Genomic DNA, 10,000 nt, shown 5'->3' on the forward strand with positions numbered 1-10,000 from the left:
TCTCCTCTCTCTCATTCCCCTTCTCTCCCTCTCTCCCCCTCTCCTCTCTCTCATTCCCCTTCTCTCCCTCTCCCCCCCTCTCCTCTCATTCCCCTTCTCTCCCTCTCTCCCCCCTCTCCTCTCTCTCATTCCCCTTCTCTCCCTCTCTCCCCCTCTCCTCTCTCTCATTCCCCTTCTCTCCCTCTCTCCCCCTCTCCTCTCTCTCATTCCCCTTCTCTCCCTCTCCCCCCCTCTCCTCTCATTCCCCTTCTCTCCCTCTCCCCCCTCTCCTCTCTCTCATTCCCCTTCTCTCCCTCTCCCCCCCTCTCCTCTCTCTCATTCCCCTTCTCTCCCTCTCCCCCCCTCTCCTCTCTCTCATTCCCCTTCTCTCCCTCCCCCCCTCTCCTCTCTCTCATTCCCCTTCTCTCCCTCTCCCCCTCCTCTCCTCTCTCTCATTCCCCTTCTCTCCCTCTCCCCCTTCTCTCCCTCTCCCCCCTCTCCTCTCTCTCATTCCCCTTCTCTCCCTCTCCCCCCCTCTCCTCTCTCTCATTCCCCTTCTCTCCCTCTCCCCCCCCCTCCTCTCTCTCATTCCCCTTCTCTCCCTCTCCCCCCCCTCTCCTCTCTCTCATTCCCCTTCTCTCCCTCTCCCCCCCCCCTCCTCTCCTCTCTCTCATTCCCCTTCTCTCCCCCTCCCCCCTCTCCTCTCTCTCATTCCCCTTCTCTCCCTCTCCCCCCCCTCCTCTCCTCTCTCTCATTCCCCTTCTCTCCCCCTCCCCCCCTCTCCTCTCTCTCATTCCCCTTCTCTCCCTCTCCCCCCCTCCTCTCCTCTCTCTCATTCCCCTTCTCTCCCCCTCCCCCCTCCTCTCTCTCATTCCCCTTCTCTCCCTCCCCCCCCCTCTCCTCTCTCTCATTCCCCTTCTCTCCCTCCCCCCCTCTCCTCTCTCTCATTCCCCTTCTCTCCCTCTCCCCCCCTCTCCTCTCTCTCATTCCCCTTCTCTCCCTCTCCCCCCCTCTCCTCTCTCTCATTCCCCTTCTCTCCCTCTCCCTCTCCTCTCCTCTCCTCTCATTCCCCTTCTCTCCCTCTCCCCCCCTCTCCTCTCTCTCATTCCCCTTCTCTCCCTCTCCCCCCCCTCTCCTCTCTCTCATTCCCCTTCTCTCCCTCTCCCCCCCCTCCTCTCTCATTCCCCTTCTCTCCCTCTCCCCCCCTCTCCTCCTCTCTCTCTCTCTCTCTCCCACCCGCTCTCTCGCTCTTTCCCTCTCTTTAATTATTGTGCAACGGCCACCCCCCCCCCCCCTTACCCTCCCCCTCCCTCCCCCTTCCTTCTCACTACCTGTGAATGATATCTCTCTCATTCCCACAGGCCGGCGGTCCCTCCCTCCCCCCCCCCCCCACGCCCCCACCCCTCCCCCATCACGCTAAAGATGCTGCGAGTGCCGCTCCGTCCACATCGCAGATCGATGCTTGATGCTCGCCTGAAGGATTCATTACTGTTCAACGAACTGTGAATTTTAACTCCCAAACAAGTTGGTCAAGCCCGACACGAGAGCTCTCCGTAGAGAGTGGGGGTGGGGGGGGGGGGGTTCTGCAAACGAGAACATGCTCGAGGTTGCGAGCACATGTTCCCGAAGGCGGATTTTGGCTGCCTGGACGATGAGGTGAAGAGTGGTGATGCACGTGAAAGCCAGTTCGAGGAAACGAGTGAACGTCGCCCTCAATCCATGTGCAATGTATATCAGGATTAGAGAAAGAACGTGAGGTGGGGGACGAGAGAGGGGGTGTGGGGGGGGGGAGATGGAGAGAGAGAGGGGGTGGGGGAGATGGAGAGAGAGAGAGGGGGTGGGGGGAGATGGAGAGAGAGAGAGGGGGTGGGGGGGAGATGGAGAGTTAGAGAAGGGTGGGGGGAGATGGAGAGAGAGAGGGGGTGGGGGGAGATGGAGAGTTAGAGAGGGGGTGGGGGGAGATGGAGAGAGAGAGAGGGGGTGGGGGGAGATGGAGAGAGAGAGGGGGTGGGGGGAGATGGAGAGTTAGAGAAGGGTGGGGGGAGATGGAGAGAGAGAGGGGGTGGGGGGGGAGATGGAGAGTGAGAGGGGGTGGGGGGGAGATGGAGAGTTAGAGAAGGGTGGGGGGAGATGGAGAGAGAGAGGGGGTGGGGGGAGATGGAGAGAGAGAGGGGGTGGGGGGGAGATGGAGAGTGAGAGAAGGGTGGGGGGAGATGGAGAGAGAGAGGGGGTGGGGGGAGATGGAGAGTGAGAGGGGGTGGGGGGAGATGGAGAGTTAGAGAAGGGTGGGGGGAGATGGAGAGAGAGAGAGGGGGTGGGGAGAGATGGAGAGAGAGAGGGGGTGGGGGGGAGATGGAGAGTTAGAGAAGGGTGGGGGGAGATGGAGAGAGAGAGGGGGTGGGGGGGAGATGGAGAGAGAGAGGGGGTGGGGGGAGATGGAGAGTTAGAGAAGGGTGGGGGGAGATGGAGAGAGAGAGAGGGGGTGGGGGGAGATGGAGAGAGAGAGGGGGTGGGGGGAGATGGAGAGTTAGAGAAGGGTGGGGGGAGATGGAGAGAGAGAGGGGGTGGGGGGAGATGGAGAGAGAGAGAGGGGGTGGGGGGAGATGGAGAGAGAGAGGGGGTGGGGGGAGATGGAGAGTTAGAGAAGGGTGGGGGGAGATGGAGAGAGAGAGGGGGTGGGGGGGAGATGGAGAGAGAGAGGGGGTGGGGGGAGATGGAGAGAGAGAGGGGGTGGGGGGAGATGGAGAGAGAGAGAGGGGTGGGGGAGATGGAGAGAGAGAGAGAGAATTCAAACCAACAATCAGAAAGAAAGAGAGGGAAAAGGGGCAAAGAAACTGGGTTATTGATAGAAAGCTCACCACAAAAAAGATAATGATAATCACTGATCACACACACACACATACGCACGCGCGCATACACACACACGCACACACCTATGCACACACACACGCACACACACATACACACACACACACACACACACACACACACACACACACACAAATTCTCCTTCTCTGTGATGTGAGTTTGCGTGCGTTCGTGCGTGCGTGTGTGTGTGTGTGTGTGTGTGTGTGTGTGTGTGTGTGTGTGTGTGTGTTTCTAACTGTATCTTTTCCATAAAACTCCGTTTCCATACATTTCGTGTAGACTTTGTTGCTTCTTTGTGTTCATGCGTTGTTTATATTGTAACTACAATCATGCAGCTTTCTCTGTGAAGTTTTGTTTTGATTCTTGCTACGTCGGAGGGTTCGCCTTGCCTCTGAAGGTACAAAGAGAATGTGATGGCTTGAACTGGGCTGGTTTGTTGAGTCATTGCATGCAGCCTTATTTTGTTGTTTATTAATGTAGGCATGTCTTTCTTTCTTGCATCGTTTGCAGAAGGAGTGATGTCGTTGGCGCTGAGCTGAGGAACGAGTGAAGAGCACGTCGTGAGAGCGAGACCTTGTAACGTGCCCTGCCGACCGACACCCCGTTCCCACACACAGCAAGTGACTGGAGTACATTGCGACACTTCCACTGCCACCAACTGCACCACACGACGGGACAAAACTAAAACAAGCGCACGCACCGAGGCACACGCGCACACACACAAACACACACACACACACACACACATTCTGCTGGCAGTTTTGCCTCCCATGTACGCCCCCTCAGCCTGGCACGGACAGTCCGGGACAGGAAGGCAGAGACAGTTGAAAGCACGTGCGCCGCGATACTGGATACTGCTGGCACTGGTGTGAGATGATAACAGACTGCACACAGCGTCACACCGTGCACGGGGTGGCTGGTCCCTCTGTGCCGTTCACAGTTCTGGTGCCAACAGTTCTGGTGATAATTAACAGCTCTTGTGATGATTAACAGCTCTTGTGCTGATCAACAGTTCTTGTGCAGATTTCAGTTTTGAACCAGCACCTGCATGTTTGAAAGGATTTGTTCCCAAGGGTCGTATCTTCGCTTCCACATTATCTTTGTTTGGTTTTTGCCATCCTAGGATTTGGAGTTCGCTGCTTTTATTTCCTCTTGTCAACCAATGGAAAATAATTTGAAAGGGTTGTTTTTTTGGTTGGTTTGTTTTTTTGGTCCCCGTGAGAATCCGTGTGATTTGATTATATTTCAGTCAAGTGGGCAAAATGAAGCAAGGATGGTGTGTGATGATTCGTCATGAATGGACAACCTGCGGAAAGTTTTGAGCTGTGCTGCAGATAATGCGAGTCAGGACAGAACGCATCACTGCCAAGTGTGATTTTCTTCTTCTTTTTCTTTTTGTTTTCTTTCAGGAAAGCCAAGAGTGAAAAAAACAACAACAAACAAACAAACAAACAAACAAAACGGCTATGAGGTGATCATGTTACGTTTACTTCAGTGTGATTTTGACGGTGTTCACTTTTTGACACGTGCTTTGTTTTACTTGTGATTTGATTCAGGAAAGAAAAGAAAAAAAGACGACGTAAGATGACGTGTTAGGGCTGGATGTTTCTCTGTCCGCTGTTTTCTGAATTCAACACACATGTGTTGTACAACACAGGACACATCAGCAGCGGGCTGTTCAGTATTGGTTATTTCATTCCACGTGTTCACACACTGCGTCCACAGGAATTTGGACACGGCCATTAGTAGTTTATTGGAAGTAGGAGTGTCACGTTTTTGGTGAGTGGAAGATTTGATTTTTTTTTAAATCCTGTTTCAAACCAGCATTGTTTAAATGGAGGCCAACATTTCACCTTACGCGCCACTGCTGTTGAATGGGAGTTAAGATTTCACGTTTCAACTCAACCCACTCTCTCACTGCCTGCTCGGTTCACGCCAAAATCAGGCATCGGCCTTTTTTTTTCTTTCTTTTTTTTTTTTTTAATAGCAGATGTGGTGTAGTGTGTACACAGCAGTCGGCACGTCACGACACCTCTTTGAAACTGAAAGACATTCGTTGATGAAGAAAAACACCAACGTCCCGTACGCTGCCCCACCACAATCTGGACACCAGCAGCAGGAGCATAGACATCATCGTCGTCGTCGTCGTGGTCATCATCGTCATCATCAGCCAACTCCCTCCTGATGGAAACCTCCCCCCTGAACAGTGACCCCCCGGTGGAGGAGATGTCTGTGGACACGGTGCTTCACCTGCTCAGCACCAGCACCCCCGGCATCTACCCCTCAGCCCCGGACCTCACCAACCTCAGCCACCACCTCCACCACAGCAGCGGGCTGTACGGGCCTGGGGACGGCAACATGACCTTGACCCTGCCCGCCACGCGCGGCCCCGTGCGGCCTCCCTTCCGCTTCACCCCTGACCCCTTCATGGAGGCCATCAGCAAGGTCAGGTGTCTTTAGTGTCGTCCCAGTCCCTTTTTCTTTCCCCCTGTGAGAAAATGTCACCGCGATTCCTCTTTATTTTGCTAGTTTGATTTATCATTTGACTTGTGTCCTGTAGGCCTGATCTGTTGAGACAAAACATGGTGCATGATGATCACAGAACATGGTGCATGATGATCACAGAACACGGTGCATGATGATCACAGAACACGGTGCATGATGATCACAGAACACGGTGCATGATGATCACAGAACATGGTGCATGATGATCACAGAACACGGTGCACAGAACATGGTGCATGATGATCACAGAACATGGTGCATGATAATCACAGAACATGGTGCATGATGATCACAGAACACGGTGCATGATGATCACATGGTGCATGATGATCACAAAACATGGTGCATGATGATCACAGAACATGGTGCATGATGATCACAGAACACGGTGCATGATGATCACATGGTGCATGATGATCACAGAACATGGTGCATGATGATCACATGGTGCATGATGATCACAGAACATGGTGCATGATGATCACAGAACATGGTGCATGATGATCACATGGTGCATGATGATCACAGAACATGGTGCATGATGATCACAGAACATGGTGCATGATGATCACATGGTGCATGATGATCACAGAACATGGTGCATGATGATCACAGAACACGGTGCATGATGATCACATGGTGCATGGTGATCACAGAACATGGTGCATGATGATCACAGAACACGGTGCATGATGATCACAGAACATGGTGCATGATGATCACAGAACATGGTGCATGATGATCACATGGTGCATGATGATCACAGAACACGGTGCATGATGATCACAGAACATGGTGCATGATGATCACATGGTGCATGATGATCACAGAACACGGTGCATGATGATCACAGAACACGGTGCATGATGATCACAGAACATGGTGCATGATGATCACAGAACATGGTGCATGATGATCACAGAACACGGTGCATGATGATCACATGGTGCATGATGATCACAGAACATGGTGCATGATGATCACAGAACACGGTGCATGATGATCACAGAACATGGTGCATGATGATCACAGAACATGGTGCATGATGATCACATGGTGCATGATGATCACAGAACACGGTGCATGATGATCACAGAACATGGTGCATGATGATCACAGAACATGGTGCATGATGATCACATGGTGCATGATGATCACAGAACATGGTGCATGATGATCACAGAACATGGTGCATGATGATCACAGAACACGGTGCATGATGATCACATGGTGCATGATGATCACAGAACACGGTGCATGATGATCACAGAACACGGTGCATGGTGATCACAGAACATGGTGCATGATGATCACAGAACATGGTGCATGATGATCACAGAACATGGTGCATGATGATCACATGGTGCATGATGATCACAGAACACGGTGCATGATGATCACAGAACACGGTGCATGATGATCACAGAACACGGTGCATGATGATCACAGAACATGGTGCATGATGATCACAGAACATGGTGCATGATGATCACAGAACATGGTGCATGATGATCACATGGTGCATGATGATCACAGAACACGGTGCATGATGATCACAGAACATGGTGCATGATGATCACAGAACATGGTGCATGATGATCACATGGTGCATGATGATCACAGAACATGGTGCATGATGATCACATGGTGCATGATGATCACAGAACATGGTGCATGATGATCACAGAACATGGTGCATGATGATCACATGGTGCATGATGATCACAGAACATGGTGCATGATGATCACAGACTGGTTTGGGGAGGTCGGAGAAACAGTTGTATTCTCGTTTGTAGTCTGTACTTTAAAAACTTGCCATGACAAGTTGCTGTATGATATTCCTTGGTGTGTGCGTCTCGGGATGTGGGAAGTGTTGGGGTGGGGGTGGTCGTGGAGGAGACCACTCTCTCAGAACAAAACGCCTCCTGGTGGATGCTGGGATGTGCATGGCATCAGGCACAAACGTTCCACAGGCGGCTCCAGGAATACTTGTTGTGTGGGACGTTCCTCCTCGTTCCCCCCTTTTCCGTCCCTGAAGGAGGTAGAGATTGTAAACTTGACTTCCATTGGACGTGGACTGGGGGAGACGTAGACAAATGGGTGGTTTCAGTGTTGTTTTAACTGGCCTTTTCACTGATGTGTCTCCTGGGGTTTTAACACTGAAACCGCTCCTTTGCCGTAGGCTGGGCTGTAATTCAACATGGTTTGATTGGAGATGGACAGAGCAATTGTTCAACTGTTGTTCTGGAGTCTTCTGGCTTCCCCAGCTGGCAAGTCACCCCTCACGCCATCAGCCCCCCCCCCCCACCCCCTCGCCCCCCTCCCCCCTCTGTACAGTCTCTCTATTCCCGGTCTTGGAGGATTAATTGGGCATCAGTTTGTGTTGCAAAAGGCAGTTGTTGTTTTGTTGTTGTTAATGCCTTGTAGTTTTGTTGTTGTTTTTATCCCCGTTGCACGTTTTAAGTGCGGTGTTTGTCTCGCTCTGACCGTGATGGCTTTTGATTTTATTTAACAGATGATGTGACGGTGAAAAGGTTGTTCGGGAGACGGAGGGGGGGCGGGCTGAGGTGGAGGAAAAGAGGGAGGAGAGGGGGAGAGAGAGGGGGGTGAGGGTGGGCAGAGACAATGTGGGAAAGGAGAATGTTGAAGTGGGGAAACTGGTTTGAATGAGAAGTAGGGGTGGGTGGTGAGATAGAATGAAGCGGGAACGAATTGAAAAAGAGGAGGGAGAACGTTGAACATGGGGAAAAAATAGAGAGAGATATGTATAGAGAGAGGAGAGTGAGATTGGGGTGGTGAGATAGAGAAAATTAAATATTCATTAGATTAACAAAATGCGCAGATGTAATCGGCAACAAATGCGTCAGCAACAGTTGTGCTCCCCCCCCCCCACCCCCCCCCCCCCCCCTGTGTGACCGTCTCTATATCAGTTCCCCATCTCACTCACTGGCATCCACATATCCTCTTAGCCTCCCCCCCCCCCCCCCCCCCCCAACCTTACCCCCACCCCCAGTCCCAGCTTCAAACTGCCGGTCACCACTCGTTCTGTGTCCCTGGTCCCTCTGCTTTCAACAAGCTGCCCTCTTTCTCTTGGTCCAGAATTTACAATATACTTTTCCTTCATGTCAGCTTTTTCCCGCGGTAATGTTTTCTTTAATTTTGACAAGCTGGTTTCCCATATGTGACTGTTTATCGCCCGTGTTTGGTTGCCTTTCTTTCTTGGTGGGTTTTTTTTCTACTTGTATGCAGTAAGCTTTAGGTGCACATGCGTTTGCATGACCTGTGTGTATTGGTGTATGATTTGGTTTTTGTTTCGCAAACACCGTTTATAATTGCGCCTTATGACAACCAGTAGTGGCGGTTGTAGCAACAGCAGCAGCAGCAGTAGTCGCAACAGCAGCAGTAGTAGCAACAGCAGCAGTAGTAATAGTAATAGCGTTAGTAGTAGTAGTATCATTATCATTATTATTATTGTTATTATAATTATTATTATTATTATTATTAATCATTGTTATTATAATCACCATTATCATTGTTACTAGAATAATAGAGTTACTGTTTGTGTTTGCATACTGCTTTGACACAGCCTGGTACGCTCGCTGATGTAAGGAGTGATGTGGTGAATCCTTTTGTCATCATCCGCCATTTTGTTTCCCTGTTTACCTGCTGACTGATGCCTGGAATTAACGAAATGCAAACCAACATTTCTGAGCCCATGTTTACAAAATTGGTGAACGTGTCTTGGTTGATGCCCATTCAAACTGTAGATTTTGAAACATTTCCTGTCCACAGACAAATAAAATCGAAAAGGCTGAAATAGATGATTACAAACTTCCTTATTCAATACAATTTTCATAATTTTTCATCGTGCAATTTTCTTAACTCCTTAACGCTGTCAAAGAAACGATCATATCAGAACATTGCACAACTTTCGGAGATAATCGTGTCCAATTTGCAACAGGATATGACACTTACACAGGTTTTTGTTGGCCGTATGGAATCCATTTATGTTCACATAATTGCTTTCAATATTGATCTCCTCAGAGTCGGTGTGTGTGATTTTACCCTCATTTGCTGTACATTGTCATATAGCCGTGTGCTTTACGGATCTGTTTTCATTAGACTTCAGTTGAACCTGAAACAGTGGGGGGAAACAAACAGAACAGATACCTGTTACAGTGGAATATCAATATTAGAACATAAAAGATGTATGCTGCAGAGGAAAATTTACCGATATTCTGGGGCATACCTCACTTTATTATAACGAGAAAGCTAAATGTCAATGTGTTGCACTTGCGTTTGGTTTTTGCATTCCCGTTTGGTTGTGAGTGTGATCATACGGCGCGTGCGTGGGTGTTGCTTTGCGTGTGCGTGCGTGCGTGCGTGCGCGCGTGGTGCGCGTGTGTGTGTGTGTCCGGTTGTTGTTTTTCCTGATGTGATGAGTATCACGCACAGAACGCTGCATGCGTCATTTTGAGTGACAGGCGGCACACTTGATGGAACACACAACACGCTGTGGCTATTTTTACTTCCGTGAGTTTTCGGGGAACTTGTGCACTCGCACAAGCACACGCACGCGCGCGCACACACACACACACACACACACACACACACACACACACACACACACACACACACACTCACTCAC

General features: G+C 50.5%; 1 protein-coding gene across 1 annotated transcript in view; it reads left to right on the plus strand.

Moving 5' to 3' along the window:
* LOC143283543 (uncharacterized) overlaps window positions 1-10,000 on the plus strand; it is a 75,986-nt gene that overhangs the window by 56,562 nt on the left and 9,424 nt on the right. Inside the window, exon 2 of the mRNA XM_076589788.1 lies at window positions 3,358-5,292. Within this exon, the coding sequence (XP_076445903.1) occupies window positions 5,032-5,292 (261 nt within the window). The 5' untranslated portion in view covers window positions 3,358-5,031. The remainder of the gene's footprint in view (window positions 1-3,357; window positions 5,293-10,000) is intronic.

This window comes from Babylonia areolata, chromosome 6, assembly GCF_041734735.1.
Source record: "Babylonia areolata isolate BAREFJ2019XMU chromosome 6, ASM4173473v1, whole genome shotgun sequence".
Lineage (NCBI taxonomy): Eukaryota > Metazoa > Mollusca > Gastropoda > Neogastropoda > Buccinidae > Babylonia > Babylonia areolata.